Raw genomic sequence first — 24,725 nt, forward strand, 5'->3', positions numbered from 1 at the left:
GGTTAGTTTGTAGCATTAGGCTAGAGGTGAGGGCTCCATCGACTGACTGATAAACAACTACTCTGTAAGTATTTGTAACTTTTCTCATTTGATTGTTTGTTCATTTGTTGTTGGATAAGTGTGTATGTGTAGTGCAGTGGTGTGAATTATTAGTTTTGGTGTATTCTCGCGGTGTGTGTGGGGGGAGTTAGCATTTGGTTGGTCATTGCCACGTTTGTGAGTGAACGCGCTAGTTGGGGGCGTGGCCAGCGAAGTATTAAAAGCCTCGTTAGTTTGTAGCATTAGGCTAGAGGTGAGGCATCGACTGACTGATAAACAACTACTCTGTAAGTGTTTGTAACTTTTCTCATTTGATTGTTTGTTCATTTGTTGTTGGATAAGTGTGTCTGTGTAGTGCAGTGGTGTGTATAATTAGTTTTGGTGTGTGCGTGGGGGAGTTAGCATTTGGTTGGTCATTGCCACGTTTGTGAGTAGTGATGTCCGGTTCGCGAACGAATCATTCTTTTTAACCGGATCTTTATAGTGAACCCGTCGAACCAGTTGACCAAATCGAACTGAATCGTTCTAAACGGTTTGCTCAAATCAGGGCTGATCCCACAAGTTACTGTAGTAATTAACTTTGACGTGACAGTCTCTCAAACTAGAAATAAACGTATATCTTGAAGTAGCTGTTGTAACTCCAATCGTTAGCTGAAGTGAGACATGTTTTTGTTTTGCTGAGAGATCTGATGAACTCACGAGCAGCTGATACTGAGCATGCACGTGTAACCGAACGTAGCGGTTCTCGGATCTTCGGATAAGCAGTACAGAATCGAAAACCGTTTCTAACGAACACGTTCGATACTGAGAGCCGATGAGCTGCGCATGCGTGTTATTTGTTCAGAGGAACGAAATACGGGTTAAGTGTATAAAACTAATCACGTTTGGAAACATCATAACAAACCTGTCTTATCACTGTATTATTTAAAAGTTTGGAAACAATGGATTGTAAAACGGTCAAATTAAACATTTGTTTTATCGATAATGCATGATATTTTCAGGAACAGCTTTTATCTTATTTAATTTCTAAGTTCGCAGCTCAGCACACACAACACTGATATAGCGGTTCTTGAGTCAGATCGACCGGGTTGCAACGGATCACCAGTACAGAATCGAGAACCGTTTCTTTGGGACATGTTCGATTCTGAGAACCGGTAAGCTGAGATACTGAGCATGCGTGATAGCGTCGTAACCGAACTGTTTCTCTCGGACTGTTTTTCCGGGCACTTCTGTGGACACACCTGGGTCGGCGCAGAAGTCCAAGCCGCTCCACGGCCGCAATGCAGGACGGAACAGCGGCGCAGCCGAGAAGCGGAACATCCCAACATCATGCCGGACGCCGATTACGATGGCCCAGATGACGCTAACCCGGTGCAAACTTCAGCAGAGGTGGTAAAAGTACTCAAAAGTTATACTCGAGTGAAAGTATATATACCTAAATAAAAAAATACTCCAGTAAAAGTAGAAAGTCCTCCATTTAAACATCACTTGAGTAAAAGTACAAAAGTATCAGATTTAAAACGTACTCAAGTACCGAAAGTAAAAAGTAAATATTCAAATTAACTGTAAATATCAATAAGCAGATAAAATCTTTTGGGACTGATATGCAATGCTTTAATTGAACAAATGATAAGATTAGATACTGCAATTAAGAATTTGTTAGATTTGCAATTAATAGGAGACAATGAAGCAACTTAACGCAGTATAGGGGTTAAACTTAAAATAGACATGTTCCAAAACATTAGCTCCATAAAACAGATACTAGAGGAGCAAGATACTATTAACTAATTCAAGATTAATTCAAAAGCCATAACCACAATGACATATTACGTAACAATACAGTGGAGGGAGAGTGAATAGTCATGTGCCTCAACAAGTAAAGTCATACTATAATTGTGCCAATTGTTATGATTAATGATGAATTAAACAGATAACTGAGAGTCAGAATGCATGGCTTTGAATACATTAATTTACATTATTAGTTAATGTAATATGTTATTAGGGAATTAATGATGTCAATAGCAATTCATATGTTACTTAATCTATTAATCATAGAGAATGTTCATTAGTTGCTGATGCAGTAATCATTAATAAATGGTTTAGTTCTTCATTAGTAATACATTAACTCATGATTATCTGTGCATTAGTTAGGCATGAATTATAATAGTGCACCTGGTATTGTAAAATGTTACCGAAGTTTTCATAGTGAATTGTGTGCCGCAAAATATAAAAGTTGGGGAAACACTGAGCTAACGTTAGTGTGGCAAACCTGACTTGTCAGCTTTTCCAAGTCTATACCCGACTGGATCATCCATGAATGACCAGACCGGTTTGGAAATCAAGAGTAATAAATACTTAATACTTGGAGCGGGCATGGGGAAATGTATTGGAGTAAAAAGTAAACTTTGCCTTTAATATTGTAGTGGAGTAAGAGTAAAAGTAGATGCAAATAAAATATACTCAAGTAAAGTACAGATCCCCGAAAAAAATACTTAAGTAAAGTATCAAAGTATTTTTACTTGATTACTTACCACCCCTGAACTTCAGCCACCATGCAGCTTAAGCCCAAGGGAGACCACCAGTGAGCAGTCGCGGCGAGAAACATCAAATGTCCTCCAAACCAGAACCAACCGCAGCAATTCAAACATAAACATTAGAGAAGTGGTGGAAAACGGCGAAACGACGAACAACGTCCTCTCAGTGGCTGCCACTGCCAGCAATCAGCAACAGTCCCAATTGTAGCTCTGACTGTTAGACTAGTCACAAACATAAGGAAATAAAATAAAATCTAAATCTAATAGTACATTAACATGATTTGTGGGTGGAGAAGCGGCGAACAGACAACGCCAGCGTCCTCTCCCCCACGTTGCCTAGCAACGTTTTCAAATATAATAAAACTAAAGACTTTTCAGAGATCTGAAGGATGCAATACTACTATAGGTACTCAAGATTGACATGAGCTTGACTGAAACTCAGTTTCAACCCCCCTTTATTTTTGCAGTGTACGTAGGAAAAAAACGGATTATTCCTTGCTGACATAATATGGTATTTGAATATGGCCATCATTGAATATCATGGATTTATCAAATGACCATAGTACTCTCACTACTTTTTTGTAAGAATATTATGCTTGTATTATTTCTTTGTGGCTTAAACGTGTTTTTTTTTCTCTCTCTTCTCGAAGCTGGTATCATCTGCACAATTTTCACCCAAAAGATCATCTAAAGACCATCAGGTACAGTACATGCTTCATGTAGTAGGTAAAATACAGAGAAGCTGAGCATATACTTGCATGTTGGCCATCACAAGCTCTGCACACATTTAAGTGTAAGTTGCTCAGGGGTAAAGAACATGGAGTTTAAGAGTCAGCAAAATCATTTCTTTCTCTCCGGTCAGCATGTTTCAGGCAGAAAGAGTAATGGCCTTTTGTATACATAGAAAGGTTAAACGTGGAGTCACTGTGGAATTCACTGTGCACACATTAAAATGGAACCTGCCATTATTTTGATGATGCAGCCATGTTTGTTATCTTATGCCATTTGCTAATATAGGTATTAGGTAATGTCTAGCCTAAATAACATGCATTACTATGCTAAGAGCTTTTAGAAAATGCCACAGTTGTGGGAATAGGCATCAAATTCTTAGCTCACTTGCCAAGAATGTGACATTAAAAGCTTTTGTTCAAGGGCTCATGTGAGGTATGTTGAACCCAGCTGCACAAGTGGGGTTTAGATCCTTGAGTCAGCACAAGATTTGCTGATTCCATTTTGGATCCAAACGCCATATTTAATTGTTTACTCAGAGAACAGGTGCAGCAACAAACAGATCCAAACTCCATAATGAAGGATTATCGTCAGCACTCTACAACTGCAGGTGCAACGCTGTGTAACTGTTGTTTTCAGAAATTCTTTTCCCTCCTGTTCATTCATTCCTATTTGGGTCTGACTCAGCAAAAGGACAGAACAAAGAAGAAAAGGACAAATGTGGTTCTAAAAAAAGACTTGTAATATTTTGTGCTGATGTCATTTCACACAATAATAGCATTGTTTTATTATCCATTAACCCTATTGTTAGTTTTCACACATTGAAGGAACAGTTTGCCCCGAAATGAAAATGCTCATTGTTATACAGCTGGCATGAAACGGAAATTGCGCAAGTATGTTCTTTACAATTGTTAGGCTACATATTCAAGAGTATGGAAGGGACAATGGTGTAGTTGAAAAAAAAAAATGATATGGGGAACACAAAAGCATTTGCCAAATTGGCCAAGAAACTTTGCGTTCGTACACAAAATGTTTGCGTTCCTCAGAGAAAGTTTCAGTTCACTGAACATTTGCGAGAGAAGAGAACAAGTGTTGCCACAAAAAAAAAAACTTCTTCACCCTGTCCCTTTTTGTTTCATACAAGAGAACGCAAAAATTTATTGAATTATTATTTTTCCTCCTATTTTTGCGAGTGAAACGGCTTTTCAAACAAGAAAACAAGTAAGACGGGACTTGATTTTGTCCACTCAGACATTGTTTGTAACATTGTATCGTTTGCCCTGCTCATCGTAGTAAAGAGATGTCGCTGCAAGTTATTTTGATTAAAGTTTACGGGAGCACATGGATAAATTGTTTATAGTAAATACTGTAATATTGCATAAAAATGATTTTATGGTCAGCCCTTATTTTGTAGTGCAAAATGACAAAGGATTTCTGCTCATTGTTTATCAATTAAACAACTACCCTAGTTATTAGTTGACAAAAATATGGGAAGAAACATGTTTCTGTTTCGTGATGTTTTCTCTCAATGTGTCGTACTCACCCTGTCCTCTGGGTGGCGTTACAGTCGAGCCTTCCGTCAGATGGATTATTACTGCCAGGGCAACTCAGATCTATATAAGAGAAAATAATAGATACAGGACTGTCTCGTCTAGGTTAGTGGATAATGGAAGAGAAAACATATATTACCACTAGTGTCACAGCCGAAGGTTTCCTGGCTCATATGGCTGTATAGATTGATGTTCTCTGCACAAGGCCAGTCTGTCCACTGCATTATTCTCAAGGCTCATATGTGCTTTCACATAAACTCAGACCTTTCCACACAACTGTACAGTAATGTAAACTTTCTTATTGTAAAGGCCTTGGCTAGTTGTCACAGTTTACTTTAGGGAATATTACTCAGACTATATTTCTTTATTGTATGCATCTTTAAAGGTCCCCTAGAATGATTTGAAACAATATGTTAAATTGTTCTCTATCTACATTGAGGGTATGTGACTTATTAAAGTCAATCATTGTACAGATACGGTTTTACAGGTCCATTTACAACCCTAGAAATTGTCCCTAGGATGTAATGCTCTGTTTTTGCCTTATTTGGAAGGGTTGTGAATATTAATGCAGAGTTCTGCTCTGATTGGCTGTTTCACTGCACGGCACAATGACAGCTAACACAACTAGCTTCTTAACTTTGAATCACGGCCTGAACTGGGTAGCGCGTAAATGTTGTTTGTCCAATAATGTTACAGTTTGACAGTAAAGTTTGACCCAGGAACATGTCTTAGTTGGCACAATTAGACATTGTGACTTATACGGAGTAATTAACCAGCCTAAGAAAACTATAAAGGGATAGTAGTTCACCTAAAAACGAAAAGTCAGTTATTATTTACCCTGCTGTTGTTCTAATACCCCTTCTAAAAAAAATTTGTCCTGCTCACACTTGTCTGTATAATGGCAGTGAATCGCAATCAGGCTCAAATTTTACAAAAATAAATATAATGTATTATTTAGTCAAAATATTAATAATACATTACCTTTGTTACTGACTGAATTTTCAATTTTGGGTGAACTTTCCTTTAAATATTACAATTATGAACCACTAAACATTGCAAATATATATTTTCTGTTACACTCAATTAACCAGTAACTATTATAAAAAAACAGACACAAATTTTTTCTTGAAAACTTTCCATTTTATGTAATGATACAGTATATGGAAACTTTCTAAATATTTACACGCTATAAGAACCTAATTAATGTTGCTGCTTCTGTTTTTGATGCTCAATTAAACACTTCCTCATTAGAAACAATATTACACATTCATATTCTAAGCAAATATTTCATTCGTTTTTTTGCTGGAAGTTAAACCACAGGTGCTCATTTTGGTAAATTAATAAAGTAGATAAAGAGGGAGAGAGGGGAGTTCACTGATACAAACCTCTCTCGCTGTCCACTGTCATGCATGAAAGCCAACAGACACACACAGTATAAATGATAAATCTCTGCAGCTCAAGCCTGGAGGGCTGCAAGATGCACATTGTGTTATAAGCCATCAGCGTCCACACTCCTCACCGTAGCCTTGAGCTCCGCAAGGTCATTAGATCAGGGCCCCCTCTTCTCATGATTGCTCCTGTCCACATGGCCTTCTGGGCTTCATGGTGCACTCCTTATAGTTTTGAATAAACAGAAAATAATTTCTTTCTGAGAAAATGCTGAATTATCTTAAAGGGATTGTTCACCCACAAATAAAAAATACTCTCATAATTTACTCGCCCTCAAGTTGTTCTAAACCTGTAGCTGAACGCAAAAGAAGATATTTTACACAGAGAGAGAGAGAGAGAGAGAGAGCTTGTGTGAATTAGACTACCTCTGTGCGTCTTTAAACAGCGCTTGTAAACAGTTATGTTAATTTCCTCGCAAGTGAAAAAATGTCATGTGTAGCCTTAAGTTGCTACACTATATAGGCTAACTGATCAAATCGTGTCATGTTGTTGTTGTTGTTTTTAGTCCTGTAATATCTGTTACCGTGTGACGTGATATGGAACTGTAATGTGGTCAAGAAAGCTGCCTGGAACTATCCCAGGAAATAATTGCACACCTCAGAACATTCAAAAGCCAATCAGATTCAGGCATTCAAAGGCCCCGTAGTAGCCTATGAAAATATTTAATAACTTTACTGTAATCCACTGTAGCTTTCTGTCACCAAATTCAGTTACCACATCACTCCTGCCCTGATAGTTAAACCACAAAACTTATTTTGGTGAAAATGTCTTTCTGAAAAATGTTGATTTTTCATAATGATATTTAACTAAATTAACTATGAAAAATAGATTAACTTTACTGTAATACACTGTACTGTCACTAAATTAATTTCTAAGATCACTGCTGCAGTTATACTACAACAATTATTTTGGGAAAATGTATTTTTGTTTGATTTGTTATTATGGAAAAAACATTCAATAACTTGACTACTATGAAAAATATTTAATAACTTTACTGTAATACACTGTACGGTCACCACAATCAGCTCACACATCACACATATAACATGATAGTTAGGCTATACTACAACACTTATTTTGGGAAAATTTATTTTTGTATAATTTTTATGATTTTACATAATGAAAATAATGATACCGGAAATTCAAAGCTTTGAATATGCAGCATACTTTACTCAAATACCGCAGTTTTCAAGACACGTAAGGTAAATGTTAATTCACTGTTAATGTTCACTAAATGAAAACATTAATTTTTATGAAAAGCCATAACAATCTTACAAAAGACATGTTTTACAAGTTTTGTAGTTTAACTATCAGGACAGCAGTGATGTGTGAGCTGAATGTGGTGACAGTACAGTGTATTACAGTAAGGTTATTAAATATTTTTCATTATGAAAAATCATAAACATTATACAAAAAGACATTTTCCCCAAAATAATTAATAATAATAATAATTCATTACATTTATATAGCGCTTTTCTTGACACCCAAAGCACTTTACATATAGAAGGGGGGAATCTCCTCAGCCACCACCAAAATAAGTGTTGCAGGTTAACTATCAGAACAGCAGGGATGTGTGAGCTGATTTTGGTGATGGGTACAGTGTATTACAGTAAGGTTATTGACTTTTCGGGTTTTGCACTTTGGGGAAGGTCCCTTGGAATCTGCCTGTCAGCCGTCTGTGCATAGAGATCAGTGTAATTCGTCCACTGCGGAGGAAAGCTTGTTTTGAGGAAAATAAAGTTGTAGCTGCTTGTCCACACGACTACGACTGAAAAGAGGTGCTATTTGTGCAGTAACAGCATTTAGCGCACAGGTTATTGATTTGCTTATTGGAAAATCTAATACTTGAATATGCTTCACAAAAAAAAAACAAAAAAAACAAAAAAAAAAAATTACGAGTGGGGTAATACTACTGATGCATTTTATGTTGTAGAATAAAAATTGAATCTCATAAAAAAAAAATAATAATAAAAAAAACAAAAAAAAAACATTGACTTTAGGATAAGGGAACCGGAAGAGCAAACTCGCCTCAGCATTTTGGCTTACAAAGTCATACCTGCTGCAATCTTGAACCTTGAACACATGCATTGGCAAGACATTAACATTTCACAAATTTGTATTTTTGTTGTTTACAATAACTGTATCCATTTCAAATACTTGCACAGGGCACATTACAACAAAGAATATTTTCCAAATTGACTTGATATTTTTTTGAAATGACTTTCCTTTTTCACAGAAGTCGAATAGGCTTTGAAAGCTAGTTGTGTTCAGTGGAAGAGAGAACGTTTGGAGAAAAATGAAAGCTAGAAAAATTTGATTTTTATTTTAGGGAACACTATCCATTTAATGAAACTAACAATATGGCTTTTGCAATATTATTAATATTTGATATTTTGTAATATTAATAACACTTTAAAATACATTTTTGTATTTTTCATGATGTAAAAGGGATATTACCATGGCAATACCATAGTAACTCAATTGTCCACGGTGCCTAACAATTCCCTTTAGCCGTGTTTTAATGCGCTCCATTGAAAAATGCAATCAAATTCTCAAAGGGGAAGAGAAGGGAATATCATTCATGAAGGAAACAATTGAGGAACAAAGGAAAGGGTCCACAAAGGATGGTTGGAACAACATTTTATTAGAAAAGAAAAGCATTATAGAAACACTTTGCACCCGTTCAGTGCCAGCATGTTGGAATATCCCGTACTTAAGACGCTGCGGGTCCAGCGACCGCACGAGTTTCATCTCCAGCACAATGATTCAGTTACACCATGAAATGCACAAGACACAAATCTGCAGATGTAGATATCTCAATGACATAATCAACACCAGATATATCTGTTATGTACTTCATATCTACAATATCTACCTCATAAAAAACAACAGAATGTCATCATTATTCATGGGAGCCAAAAAAGAAAAAAAACAATTATCATCGATGGTACACTCTCAAGTGGGACAGAGAACATTTTCATTCTCTTTACTGAATAACGGATGGTAAAGGATGTATTTTTCTTGTATATTCATACTCTTTAATTATAAAACACAATCTCATATGATGTGAAGAGGGTTGGAGTGTAGTGCTCTGAAAAGCAAACCATCCATCACGTCTCTCATAAAGCTAATGAGCTCTGGCGCACCTGCGCTCCTGCTCATCTTCCTGCACACATGAACGGGACGTGCCGAAAAAGAGAAATCGTGAGAAAATGAAAGTTCATGGAGAGATTGTAAGATATTTATGCTACTCAAGAGCATTTGAGTGAGCTGAAAGGCCGGTCTGTAACCGCAAACTCACTTGAAATTAATTCGGTACATCGTCAACCAGAGAACCATTAACTGCATTACCAAGCATATTGCATGATCACAAAGGGTTGAAATATATGCATGAGATCTAAAATAATACGGTGTATACCATATCTCACAATACGCCAATGGTTTTCATTTTTCTTTGTGCTCTCACTGGAAGCACCAGTTTGATTTGATCATTTTAGCCGACCAATGAATGCCAGATTTAGGTGTGTAAATATTGTACTCAAGAGGTCAAGCCTCAGCTAGATGGCATGACCAGGTTGGTTCCAGATGGTAGATGTCTTTTCATCAGAGTTAGCATGGACTGGATGATGTAAATACTTCCGAGGGTCCTGCACAAGTGCAGTTGCGATGAATAGAAATGCAAACTTTTTTTTATAGACTTCCTTGACTGTAATGCCTAATAAAGGCTACTAAAATTGTGAATAAAAACAAATACCGACATATTGTTGTCCATAAAGTCTCATAAAAATACCTTGTATGCTTGAATAAATAAATAATTTATCTGAAAAAATTACAGCACCGCTCCTTTAATACATTTTTTATACATAATTAGTTTAGGCCCAACAACAAAGGGAAAACATTAGATGGCTAAACACTGTTAAAGCTGAGGCAATCTTCTGATCATTTAGAGTGACGACTGAAACCGCCCATTCATGCACGTCAAACAATGCCAACAAACAGTGCTGATTTAAACATATGCAGGTTCTGTTGGTTAGCTGGTTTAGAATCAACCTCTACTAGCAAATGTTTAGGGGTTGGGGTAGTTTGGGCGGGAGTTTTTCTTGTCAGCCTTCGATCAACCATCTTTGAGTACAAGCAAGCTGGCATTAAATGAGATCGGTAACACTTTACAATAAGGCTCAATTTATTAACGTTATTGTAGTTAATGTAGGCCCAATAGGGTGCCATAAACTAACAATGAACAATACAAAGTTAATCTTAATTTCTACATATACTAACATTTCAAGTTGTATAAATGAAAAGTATTATTCATTTATAGTAGGCTACACTCTTAGAAAGAAAGGTTCAATGGGTTCTATATAGAACCCTAGGGTTCTTTGACTTCATTTACAAAACGTGTGTATGCACAGACTTGATCTTAGAGTGTGCGTACTCTAAATTCCACACCAACGTTCATTAATTAAGGGACGTTTGCAAAAAGGACATCTGAAACCAGCTGCACACAATTTCAAGAACATTTGCCATTTTATAGCTTTCGCATCTTGGAGAGAGGCATACGCATGTTTTTTGTGTGTACGTTCGTTCTCTAACTCATGAAACGCACATTTGAGAAATGATTGTAGGACGGTTTCTACGTAACATTTTATAACCGAACCCTTTATGCCAAAAAGCTTGTATATGGAGAAATGTCTTCAATGATTGCATAATACTGTCATGTTTAACAAGCTATTTCAATTTTTTTTACTGATAAAGTATGTTTACAAAAAGATTGATTCATTATGTTTAATTACAAATTAATTAGAATTAAGTTTACAGGGTTGTTTATGATAATGAAAACTATTAAAATATTTTTTGTTGAGAAACTAAAACTAAAAAAACCTAACAAATATTACAAAACAAATCTTAAACAAACATTAGAACAAAATTTTTTTTAAATTCAAAATGAAAACTAAAATATATAAATTAAACTCATTCAAAATATTAATAAATATTACAAAAAAATAAATAATACTGAAATAACACTTTAATAAATGCTGTAAAAAGTGTTGTTTATTGTGCATATTGCATTATCTAATGTTAACAAATGGACCCTGATCATAAAGTGTTACTTGTAGATCTTTCTTGAGGCTAATATGATACAAAGATCAATTTAAAGACATTGCCAAAGCTTTTTTGTACAGAAGAAGCTGAGATTCTTCCATAATTAAAAGAAAGCTTTGCACAAACAGCTATTACTGTCCAGCACAAGTACAAAATAAATAGCATAAATATATAATAAATCAGTAAAAAGATCAAAACATTAACATCATAGAGGAGTTACATATATTGCTACATCGACAAACAGCTTTAAAACACTATTCATTAAAAAGTAAATGAATAAATGTGCAAATATTCTTACAGGATGGGGGTTATAAGTGATACATGTGACAGGACTGTCCTCCATTTGATGCATTCTGTTCATATTGGACATCCCGAGACGATGTTCACTCTCGCCATGAAATGTTCCCGCTAATGTGATGTGGCGTCTGTAGAATAGTGAATGTGGATTCGCTCTTGTTCCCTCTGACATGCCAGGCTCTCTGACACCTACTGCGAGTCACAGATGGCCCCATAATGACTGGAATTGCTAGAGGATCAGTCCAATTCATTTGCAGCCTATTTTCTGGCTGGGGTGCAGCCCTTTAGGGGAAGTGGTGTGCTCATCTGACCGCACCGATCACCAGCAATGTCCCCTATGATATGACAACCCTACTGTATTCTATATCCAGACACACACTAACTCGAGACTTTCTAGACTATTTGAAGGTTTTCTTCACTAGCTTTTGTGTATGTCCGTCATAATGGATCACTTTATGTACCTTTAAAACAAGGGCATGCATGGATAATATATCTTGATAGAACATGTACGTTGCCAAGATGTCCATTCAATGTGTGCACTTTCGTTTTTTTCCAGGTATGTTTACACGACAGCAGTGTACTAAACACGGAAGTGTTTTTCGCGTACAGGTGAAAAACGTCAAAATGATCTCCATTCACACAGATCCATGAAAACGATTTAAAACGCTGTTTTCTGCTGCCAGGCCAGTATAGCTGGCGATGTCACTTTGTAAAGAAACGCTACGCGCCTATAAACTGAAGACGTAATACACATGTGCATGAAGTCACCGGTCTCAAAAATGTATCGTGTTTGTAGTTTACATGGAGACAATAATGGCGCTGTTTTAAAAAAAAAGGCACTTTGAAACCTGGAAGAGTTTTCAGGCCCCTAAAATGCCATTGTCATGTAAATGATCAATCAAAGTGTACATTTTTTCCATTCCCCTTACGGTGTAAAATCTAATTAGTTAGACCTACTTAAAAAAAATGCAAACCGATTGCCTTAAAAAAACAAGTAAATTGATATTGGAATAGTATGTTGAGATAACAAATGCGTAGTTAGTATAGTTCACTTACACAAGAAGTCTAGTGACTAAAAAGGAACTGTAGAGAGTGCTTGATAATTTACTTTAGATTTACTCTTAACTCAGTTTAGCTACCGTTGTTGCATTGTTGTGTTTTGCATGCTGAATGATGAAGTCTGTGTGTGATCAACTGCAAGATAGGTACAAATATTTAGGGATTATGTCAACCTAAAAGTTTCACAGGTGTTTATGACATAAGTGTTAGCAATAAAATTGAAAACGATCATTATACGGCATGAAGGGAAGCATTACATAGGTTGCTTTTAAAAGGCAACCTAATTTCTGACTAAATCATTAACTATAGTTAATTATTCAGTCAGAAGTTAGGTTAACTTTTAAGAGCAACCTATTTATTACCTCTTTTGAAACCAAATAACTGTGATTTCTTGTTGGAAGTAAAGTTACCTAAAAAGTGTTCACTGTTGGATTTGACAGATGCTTAATATATGTTTTAACGTTTAATTGTGTTGCTAAAATATTCAATGCCAGATGCTAAAACCATTTTGCAACATTTGTTATAAAGAGTGTACCCTACATGGCCAAAAGTATGTTGACAACCCTTTCTAATAACTAGTTCGGCCAGGCCCAAACAGATTAATCCCCCCCAGTGTTTACACTTTTTCTGGAAATAAACTCTTTTTTAGTTGTCACCACATTAAATTATAATAAGAGAAGGAATTTCAACATTACACACCTTTAAATCACCTCTAAATTGAAATCTGATGCATCCCAGATAATGCACATCTTGGCAAGGTAACGTTCTAATGGCATGTTGGTCCTTTCCTCCCATCTTATATCTAAGAACATTTCGCACAGTGTACTGACTACTTCACTTATTTCTATGGAGCAATACCTCATTCTATCAATTAAGTTAAAAATTGCCAAAACAACAACATAGGAGGAACCAATTAGCATTGTGGATGCATAAAAAAGCAAGACAAGAGAAGATTCCATCATTCAACCAGCTGGAAGTTCATCATGAGTGCCTGAGGCCATCCACATCAAAGAGCCATCAGTCTGAGCAGCTTGCTAAAGAGTGTATGGCTTATTAGCTGAGCACAATAGAACATTCATAAAGATACACATGAAAATCAACTCCCGAGTTGCTCAAAACCTTTGAAAGCTACTAATGGAAGAAGAAGAATGCATAGAGTTTACACCTGCAAGCTGCCATAAAACGGTCTAAGTCGTTCTATTATCCATATATGGCCATCAAATACCATCCCGCCCCATAAGGCAATAGTGACCTTCAGAATAATGGCCCACTACACCAATGGCATCAGACTAAATGGAGAGAAAAAAAAAGGCTGTTTTCACACAACCGATGATGTGAACCCAAATCCATTTGGTTGAAACTTTAGTTTCTGACATCATGAAAACACCCAAGTCAAAAAACAGGGGTCATGTGTAGTCAAGTGAGATTTACAATTGCTCTAAAAGCAACCTAAGCTCATTTGCAGATTTGAACAGCTTTTGTGAACATGTAATTTAGTATACATACACTACAATTCAAAAGTTTGGGGTCTGTAAGATTATTTAATGTATTTGAAAGAAGCCTCTCTCTCAGGTTGCCGTTATTTGATCAAAAATACAGTTCAAAAATGAAATCTAATAACAATAATTTTTTATTATTATTTATTGATTTCTGTGATGCAATGCTGAATTTTCAGCATCATTACTTTAGTCTTCAGTGTCACTTGATCCTTCAAAAATTATACTTTAGTGCTCAAGTATCATTATTTAATTTGGTGATCTTATCATCAATGTTGAAAACAGCTACTTAATATTTTTTGTGCAAACTATGGTATGTTCAATCTCTACTTTTGATCAATTTAAAGCATCCTTGCTGAATATTTGTTAATTTCTTTCAACAACAAAAAACTTATTGACCCATTATATTTAGTACAGAACGAAGTGCCACAAAAAACTGGGCACTAAAACCAAAACATGAATAAAAAAAGACATCAATTTTTCTTTTTTGACAGCTTATGCATGTACTGTACTCATGGAGGTACACACGATGATGGCTTAAATATACTGCCATTTGGAGCCAAATAATATGTTTAAAGACTGACAGTTTCAGACTAAGCAATCAAACTGAGCATGAAAACAGCCAAATTGTTATGAACACATTGACACAAGCACTTATTTGAGCAATTCTGCAACGTCTCTATGTTCCTGCTGACGCTTCAGGTGCACCTTGTGTAGATGCCTGGTTATATTGAGGTCAGAGTTTCTATTATTATATGACCGGAAGTCACAATTTCCCAGTTTGGAGACTGTGTACGATTGTGTTTTTGCAATGGGTCTATATTTTAAAAGGAGGGACAGGTACTGTCATATAATGAGGAGACACGAGTTATGCCGAAAACGAAAAGTGATGAAAGATTCCTAAACCTCAGAAAACAAGCACATATAAATATGTTGGCAGAATATACATTCTTTCCACCTAAAATGTTCACACATCTGGATAGGGGAGAAATTAACATATTCATAAAGGCTAAAACCTGAGTTATTCAAAATAGTTCATTAGAAAGACCACAACAATAAACACTGAAAAAGTAATTTGTGTACTATTGACATTTAGATTATTTGCATGACTATAGCTACTCTATATACTCATGAGAATTATATCCTGTATGTATATCGATATATTAGTTGTTATTTCATATATGACCATTTCTCTGTGTTCTGGGTAGGTACGTTTCGGCGCGCCTTGACATTGCACTCACGACTCTGTCATAAGCACAACAGTCTCAGGCTAGTGATCGATAGCGTTCAGCGATATGTTAGTTTAAAAAAGAAATCTGTCGACAACTTGTTTGTCAACCAGAGAAACACCCCCACTTTTCTCCATTAGAGAACCGAAACAATCCATGTTCCTGGATTTCTCTTGCATTTTGAACCATTTGCATTTTTCTTGTTGTTGCCCCTTGTGTGTTACCGTTCGGAGGTGGTTGAAGTCTGCAGAGACGAGCTGAAATAAACAATACTCGAGACGCAGCAATGGCAGAGAAGTGTCTGTGATCGTCTCCACTCGTTTTCCTCTTCCTCCTGTTCTCCGAAATGAAAGCTGGTAGAATGGAGTTTTACAGTGGGACGTCCTGCCCGCAATGCTACAGGCTGATCCGCGGGGGGTCACAAGAGATCTTCGTAGTCGAGGAGTTTCGAGTGCTGCCGGGTTTTCCAAAGTCGAAACAGACGGAAGTCGAAGTACATCTCAATCATCTCTTTGCCTAAAGGAGAGGGGAATAGAGAGGAAGATATAATTCTGTAATACAATTGGTGAATTCAATGTGAGCATGTCTTTCTATGATGAACAGACACTTCAATATAGATTCTCTCAGGTGGTAATTGGAAAAGAGCATGCAGAGAGAGAGACAATATAGATAAAGAGAGATGACAGAGCTGATAGAGAATGAAGAGACGGAAATTGAGTCAGTAGCCATGTTTCCATCCACCTATTTTAATGTGCATTTTGGGATATTGCACTATTGGCATGTGCAACACCTGCACTTGCATTAAGCAATTTACAATGAAAGGCATTTCATAAACCTTAAGATAAACATTAAAGACCACCCAAAAAGTGAACTCCCCCTCATGCCATTCCAAGCTTCTCATAGAACATGAGGGTGAGTAAATGACAAAATAGCTATACAATAGCTTTGTATGAAAAAAATAAATAAGTACAAGTTTGGACTGACATGACGAATTCACATTTTTAGTTGCAGTGTATTTAAATCAGTGTGCCTGTATGTTTCTTTCATTAACTACTAGATTTCAAATTATGCAAGAAAGCGTCTGTTTGTGTGTGTTTATATGTGTGTAGGAGTGTGAACATAAGCACATTTCAGCAGTTTATTGCAGACGGTCTCACCCTGAGCGGAGAGCTCCAGCGGTGACTCAAACGTGACAGAATAAGGCCTCATCAGGTTCTTCAGTTTCTGGAACAGCTGTTGGCACATGATAAGCCGAGACATTAATAATCCCCTTTTTTTTCTCCCCCTCACACAGCTCTCTCACTCTCCTTCACTCGTTCTTTGACTCGAGGAGGTTAGTTAGGGATAATGGCAGTCTCTCTCTTTGTGGCCCTGGATAAATCTCACACGGGGGACTGGAAGGGCAAACAGGAGCCTTCAAAAGAACCCAGTTAAGATCTTAACATTCATGCACCACTCCAAGAGGCTTCGGAACCCAGACAGAGATTAAAGATGAATTAACAGACACAGAATTTCTCTTCCGGCTCACCCTGAGAAGGAAGCCAGTGCCTTACAGAGTGAATAAAGATGAGAACGTGACCACAACGTTAAGGAGGATGCCACAAACAAAATGCTCTCCTTTGGGATGAGCATACATAGATATGCTTTTGTGAAGGCCAAATTCTGTTGGCAGATAACCCAGCATGCATTCACAAACTCACACAAGTCAGTCATCCGAGTGTCAATCACAAGCACACACATGCAAACGCAATTCTCAGGAACGGGGGTGCCTTTTGGGAATGACGCATGGCAAACGAGATTTACGTCGAACCCGTCTCCATAGAAACACATTTGTACATTAGGATCCAAGGGCAGCGTGAATGTGTCCTTGGGGTGTCATCTCGGGGCTCCTGTCATGAAACACTTATCAGGCTACCAAACAGACAGAATGAGCTGAAAGTCAGGCCTGACTCTAAAGGACAGACGCAGATTCGCATTCAAGTCACAAGTCCAACAGTTACAGAGTTTCAGATCAGATGTTAATGATCACAGCAACTAGTCTGGGTGTTACATATACTACCGTTTAAAAGTTTGGGGTTGGTAAGATAGACTCTTACACTCATCAAGGCTGCATTTATTTGATCAAATATACAGTAAAAACAGTAATATTGCAACATACTATTACAATTTTAAATACAGAAAATTCAATTTTAATATATTTATTCCTGTGAAGGCAAAGCTGAATTTTTACCATCATTCCTCCAGTCTTCAGTCAGAAATCATTCTAATAGGCTGCCCAAGAAACATTATCATCAGTGTTATTTTAGTATCATTAATAGACTATTACATTCAATTAATGTAATTTTAGTTAAAGTTGTAGTCATTTGTTGTTGTTTTTGTCATTTTCTAAAATGTCTGTTATAGTTCTTATTCATTTTTATTTTAGTTCTTTAATGTAAACTAAAAGAAAATGAGAAATGAGGGCTTGTCAACTAGCTTAAAAAAATCTATTTCAGTTAACATTTTTTAAAGCTGCAGTCCATACATTTTGCCATATCTCCATCTCTGTAAACCTGCAACTGCAGTTATTTGCTGAATTATCATTTGATGTGGGTTGTGCATCGGCATGGCTCCTCAGTGCTGATTAATCTAATGTTTTGAAGAGTATGTGTTTGTCATTCATCACCGCACCGGTGTGGATACTGTACTTCGGAATCACAGATAAGGTAACAAAATAAGAATTTTCACCGGAAAATGTAATCTGAACAAGTAACATATCTGCCAATTTTGTTCAAACCAACTGAAAAAAAACCATTACAATAAATCACACTACCAATGGTGATTACATCTAACGATTGCTTAGGGTCAAACCCTGCAAATCATTATTACCGTTATTCAGGGACGTAGCACCAAATTTTGGGCCCTGGGTACAAACCATCTTGCTGGGCCCCCGTACCGTGTATGTATAGAAAACTGACTTCTAAGGCCCCCCCCCTGCCTCGGGCCCTGGTTACTCAGTACCCTTTATCCCCCCAGTCCCACACCCCTGCCGTTATACTTTGTCCTCAAATTTGTAATGTGAACAGCATCAGCAGTGTATTTAGTGTGTATTAGCGTTACCTGTAGATTTCAATTTCTGAACATTCTACTCTTTTGCTTTTGACTACAGGTGAATCTACAGATGTCACTGATGATTGTTGTTTGGACTTTCTGGATTACAATCTGCTATCAAAAGGATAAATTTAAAGGTATCATGAACAAGGCTTTTAAAGGGGTACTTCAGCGCTGGGAAGATGAATCTATATTTTAACTGGGTCATTAATGTAGTAGAACTGTGAAAATATTTTTGAATTTGGTGCCTTCTAGACTGAGAAAATACAGAAAATGTATTTTACCTGTTCGTGTTCATTCAATAGTTGCGTGCAGGGGCGCGGGACTGGGGGGATAAAGGGCACTGAGTAACCAGGGCCCAAGGCAGGGAAGTCCATTTTCTATACATACTCATACATGGTACGGGGGCCCAGCAAGATGGTTTGTACCCAGGGCCCAAAATTTGGTGCTACGCCCCTGGTTGCGTGTGGTGTCCAGGTTAGTAATTAAATACTAAATGACAGCTTCTGATATATTTTTGTATAGCGATTTACTTCATTTACTTTCAATTCAGTACCTCAATTCATCTCCCTCTTGCTGGTGTACATTTGGATATTGTGTGACATAGTGCTCGCGCTGGCCAGTGGAAAAGTGGCTAAAGAAGGTTTAAAGGCTCTGTCGTTTCAAAGAATAGCACAACGATAAGCGCGTCGAAGGACGGACGAGAGACGAGGTGCGCGCTGCAGAGCCAAACTATAGGCCTAATGCCTATAAACAACACTTGGGTGAAGATGACAGAATAAGACTACTGCACACCGTGACACCGTCGTTTAGATTTTTTATAGTAATACAGTAATTTAGTTCAGTTAGAGAACAGGCCGTTCAAATAAAAACGGAGTCTGCTAAGCATGAGCTGAACATGTGATCTTGAGCTGACAGATGATCGCGGAAGATTTGGTTTCAAAGTGAAATGTAAAAGCGCCTATTAAAGGGGGTTTGTCATTGTGTTGTGTATTTCATTAAGAATAATAGGCTAATTTTAAACCGAAACTGAAAATCTGCTTGGCCGCACAGAGCGCGCATGTACTAACGAGCTGTCAGTTACGGTGTGCGCACACTGGCGCGTTTTCAGTTCATATGGAAGCTTAACTTTTATAGGAATTCATTGAAAGCACTCGCTTTGCATCCGCTCCCGTTATTAATGCCCAAGCGGCAGTGCGCATGTTCCTTTCGGTTAGATACCCAGATACCTTTGATTAACCGGTGGGAAAATGTTCTCCCCACCTTCTCATTTCTACTGTACATTCGCGAGATGGATGCGCATTGCTTAGTTTATCAGAGATAAGGACAAGAACGTAGGCTAGTCAAATGCAAATGCAGTCAAATACAACCTTTTTCTAAAACAGAAATAACTATCTCGCAACTATGTCGCAACAATAAGAAAAGAACAAATGCGCATATTGTCATAACTTAGAGTTTACACAGTTCTGTTGTGTCTATGAACAGAAGCTATTCCCAGATATTGCCAGATAATCACTTTACCTCTAAAATAATACTTATAACAGAGTTGGATCATCATGATTTTTGCATTGTCTTGAGCATTCACTTTTTTGCCAATTCTCTATTGTTAGCCTGGATGGCCCATGTCATTATGCTTCATCATATCGCCTTCTTCTGGATGTAAAATGCTCTCTGCCTACATTTGAGAGTGTTAAGAGCTACTTCTGAAGTTATTTTGGTGAAAGTAACTCAAAAGTAATACAGGAGTAATGTAATGCATTACAATTCTGAGACAGTAATATTGTAATGTAATGAATTACTTTTAAATAGCAGTAATAAGTAATCTATAATATATTACAGTTTGGAAGTAACTTGCACAACACTGCTGAGCACTAACTGCAGGAGTCAGATAAATGAGTTAATGAGCTCTCGTGATGAGGTGGTAATCGCGACTACACTTGCGTAGGGGTGTCCTCGACTAAGGATTTACACATTCGAATCAGAATTTTCTAATCTCTCTATGGTCGACTGATAGTCGAATCATCTATGTGTGTGTGTGAATGTGTTGGGAGGGGCACGACACTTGTCAGCACAAGGGTAAAACTATTTTTATTTTCCTTTACACACGACTGCACACAGCAACAACTTTTAAATAAAGCGACCAAAACTGCCTGCCAACTGACAGACGAACTGACAATGGCTTTCTTATTTAGGTTTAAATAAAAGGTAATGTGGTGGATAAACATTCGTAAACCGTTTCCTCATAACATATTAAAGCCGCGATCAAAATACAGAACATCATACAAATATATAAAAGAACATTTTGATAAATAAACCTAAAAAAAATACTTGCCTAGAGAGGAAATGAGCACTGAGTGCGTTTACATGCACGTTCTTAAAGGGGGGGTGAAATGCTGTTTCATGCATACTGATCTTTTTACACTGTTAAAGACTTGGAATCCCATACTAAACATAGACAAAGTTTCAAAAGTTAAGGTGGACGTTTGATGGGAGTATTTCTTTGTCAAAAATACTACTTCCGGTTAGTCATAAGTTTCGGCAAGTTTTTTGAGATCATGCGTTCCCATTGACGTTAATGGGGGCGGAATTTCCTTGTATGGGCCTTACGGACAATTCTACCGGAAGCGCGTGAGAGAGAGAGAGAGGGAGAGAGCGAAAGTAACAGGCTACGCCCATCAAAGCGCTGGCTTGTAGGATGCTGGACAGGTGATGTGCACATAACAATGTCACCAAAAAAGTGCGTTTTTGGTTGCCAGACCAAGACAGTCCTGCACAGATTCGCCAAAAACCCCGCGTTAAGGCAACAGTGGATGTAATTTGCTTTTCCGGATCAGCAACTGAGTTGCGCGAATGTTTATATCTGTTCGCTGCATTTCGGTGCCGACTGTTTCATAAACAAGGCCCAGCTCGACGCCGGATTTTCCCAATCGCCTAATGCTGAAGGATGGAGCAGTCCCAACGTTAGAAGGGTGAGTGAGACTGCTTCAAATGTCTGTGTTTTTTTTAGTCCGCTTACTGTCTACACAAACCACGCGTAAACACACAAACACACGTGCACAACTGCACTTCCCACATGTACACCTTCAAAGACAAAAATACGACGATATAATTCAAGTATAAATATGTAAATAACACAAGTCGCTAAGCATATTATATAGTTAGTGTATAACTTGTACCACATAGAGACGTCCTGCTCTAGTCGTTTTTGCTGCTGCTCCTGTTCAACTTCAGCCTCTGGGTCTGATTCCGGATCATAGATGTATGGCTGTATCTGATTAAAAGCCATATTTTTATTTTGAATAAAGTTTTTTTCCCGCTGTTAGGGATGAGACAGCTTTACGACGCACTCGACTCAACATAGCAGCAGCGAGCACACGTCATTATTTAGCTCCGCTCACACGACACGCCCCCACCCGCTCGGCTTTTTTCGGAAAGACTCGGAACAGCGCATCTTTCTTATATAATTATTAAAAAAATAAAGACTTTTCGGAGATATGCAGGATGCAATGCTACTCTAGGTACTCAAGATTGACATGACACTGACTGAAACTGAGGGTTTCACCCCCCCTTTAAGCTGATTGTGCATAAAGGGGGTCGCACACCGGACTGAAGCTCAGCGCCGTCTCTCAAACCAGACACGCATAATACACGCAAGCTCAATTTTGAATCGACCTCTGACAGAAGAGCTGCACGATGAGTGTATCTTGTAGCACAGGGTGAAATAAGTAGGCCTAAATTCACGATTTGAGGGAAATATAGGCTAATATAAATTTATACGCCGTGGACAGGCGCCGAATGCCACCGCCGGTGTGTGTGTTCGAATTTTAAAGGCGCGGCGCGTCCGGTGCGAAGCTTAGCGCCCTTAAAGGGATCGCTCAGCGCCACGCCACATCTTTATAACACTGCCTGCGTCTCAATCAGCTCCCTAGTTCAGTAGTCAGGGCACTGATCAGGACACAAGTCAATGGGCTGATTGAGACCCACCCCATTAATATTGAGCACCCTTATATTGCCAAAATGGTATGATCCTCGTTTCATAACACCCGCGAAGATTCGACCATGAGATCGGTGGTCGAATCCGGTCCCGCATATCGATGCATCGAATCTTCGACTATAAGGGGTCACCCCTACACTTGCGGCATACATTCACAAGGGGAGTTCAGTCTGGATCATTTTAGATCATGTTTAACCAAAAAAGTAACAGACTGCAGCTTTAATGTAAAACATTTGTGTTGTTGTTTTAGTTTTAAATGGTAACACTTTACAATAAGGTTCCATTATTAAACATTAGTTAACTACATTAGTTAACATCAACAAATAATGAACTGCACTTCAATTTCAGCATTTACTATTAAAATCAAATGTTGAGTTTTTGTTAACATTAGTAAATGCACTGTGAACTAACATGAAGAAACAATGAACAAATGCATCTATACTAACTAACATTATTATTATAACATTAATTGATTTGCTCATAGTTAGTGCATTACTAATCGGCGGCAGTGGCTCAGTGGTTCATGTAGGTTGTCTACAAACCAGAAGGTTGGTGGTTCAATCCAAGTGTCCATGAGCAAAGCACCTAACCCCAGCTGCTCCCGACGAGCTGGATGGCGCCTACATGGCTGACATTGCCGTCGGTGTATGAATGGGTGAATGTGAGGCAAAAATGTAAAGCGCTTTGGATAAAAGCGCTATATAAATGCAGTCCATTTACCATTACTAATATTAACAAATGAAACCTTATTGTAAACTGTTACCATTTTAATTTAAATTATCGAAAGCTCTGATTTTTAACAATGTTGAAAACTGTTCTGCTGCTTCATGTTTTTTTGTGACATACATTGCAAAAATATAATGAAGTGGTTCCAGAAACTAAAGTCTATTTAGCCAGAAATAGTAAAAACACTTCCATAAGTTACAAGAAACAATTAGACTGTTGATGCTTAAGCATATCTCTAGATGTTTAAAAGATACTGGACAGGAAAGAGTTATTTTAAGTTACATAACCGAGGGAAAAAGGCTGTCAGGCATGATGGTGACAGACGGAGAGGTGTTATAGAAAAATGGAGAGATGGAGTTGGTGCATGTGTGCGTCTTTAAGAGATGAGAGCTGAACATGTCCACGCCAGGCCCCAGAGGGACCATTTCTAAATATAATGCAGAAACTCAAGGTACAAGCATTACGTAATTACCACGGACTAGCTTCAGAGCTTGACCTACCTTCTCTCCATTCGGATTGCCCAGGACATAGCAGCCCATGATGTGGATCAGGTTTGGCTCTGGATTCACTTTACTCATAAACCGGCTCAGTCGTTTCCAAAACCTGCATGTACACCACAAACACACAAGCATATCCCTAGAAGATAGTTCTCTCATTGAAGGAATACTGTGACAGAAAGAAAAGTGTGGATCTCACTAACTGGCTCATGTCTTCTTCTTTCTCGACCTTGGCAAAAGTGGCCACTTTATTCTTCAGCAGGTACAGGTGTCCTGGGCCGCCCTGAGACAGAAAATTACACATTTGAAACCTTACATAACAGCAAACTCAAAGAAACAGGAGAATAGTACTGCCCTCTGAACTGAGAGAGAGAATTCCTGTCCAGAACACACAACCATTACACAACATCAAACCTGTATCATTAAACTGAAGAGACAGTAGTGCAGGATTATTCCCACAAACACTGCTGATTCGCTCTGGTGCACTTGCGGTCTCATTTCGTGTCATTTTGTGGGCCTTGTTTTTCTCTTACCTGACAGAAGATCAGCATGCGCCAGATCTTTGAGCCCTTCCTGTAGGCTGTTAATCTCTTTTCAATCTCCTCTGCACAAAAAAAAAAAAACATCCCTGTCAGGATGACCATCTAAGACGACCGCCTAAGGCCATGACATTTTTCTTGCATGGCAATTGAAACAAAACCAGATTGAAACCTAGGATTCCCCTATTACCCTGGTTTTACCTTAAATGTAAAAGTCAAAATCTCATTTAACCACAATTTTTTTTGCATGGCTGGACTGTTGATTTTCATGCAAATTTTTAAATGAATATTAGCAAGTTAAGTATGGATACTATTTCAACTAGTTTTGGTGTTTGTTTAGGTATGATAAACGTGAGCGATTTGCTGTAAGAAGACTTGACTGTTCTTGTAATTTATT

At 37.8% G+C, this 24,725-nt stretch overlaps 1 protein-coding gene and 1 long non-coding RNA gene across 9 annotated transcripts in view; one reads left to right on the forward strand and one right to left on the reverse strand.

The window, feature by feature from the left end:
- The first annotated feature begins 299 nt into the window (after positions 1-299).
- LOC137045996 (uncharacterized) lies at positions 300-17,623 on the forward strand. Its single transcript, XR_010898891.1, has 3 exons — positions 300-326; positions 3,224-3,274; positions 16,777-17,623. It is a non-coding gene; the product is annotated as an uncharacterized lncRNA (long non-coding RNA).
- Positions 13,132-24,725, reverse strand: part of nsmfa (NMDA receptor synaptonuclear signaling and neuronal migration factor a) — a 52,430-nt gene continuing 40,836 nt past the window's right edge. For 5 of the 8 annotated variants that reach the window (XM_067423040.1, XM_067423048.1, XM_067423042.1 and 2 more), the window contains 5 exons: positions 24,323-24,393; positions 23,993-24,072; positions 23,793-23,895; positions 16,640-16,715; positions 13,133-15,998 (listed from right to left, as the gene is read on the reverse strand). In XM_067423040.1, the coding sequence (XP_067279141.1) occupies positions 15,901-15,998; positions 16,640-16,715; positions 23,793-23,895; positions 23,993-24,072; positions 24,323-24,393 (428 nt within the window). In that variant the 3' untranslated portion in view covers positions 13,133-15,900. Of the gene's footprint in view, positions 15,999-16,639; positions 16,716-23,792; positions 23,896-23,992; positions 24,073-24,322; positions 24,394-24,725 lie in introns of all 8 variants that reach the window. The other 3 variants (XM_067423044.1, XM_067423041.1, XM_067423043.1) reach the window with 1 other exon arrangement.

The sequence above is a fragment of the Pseudorasbora parva genome, chromosome 18 (assembly GCF_024679245.1).
Source record: "Pseudorasbora parva isolate DD20220531a chromosome 18, ASM2467924v1, whole genome shotgun sequence".
NCBI lineage: Eukaryota > Metazoa > Chordata > Actinopteri > Cypriniformes > Gobionidae > Pseudorasbora > Pseudorasbora parva.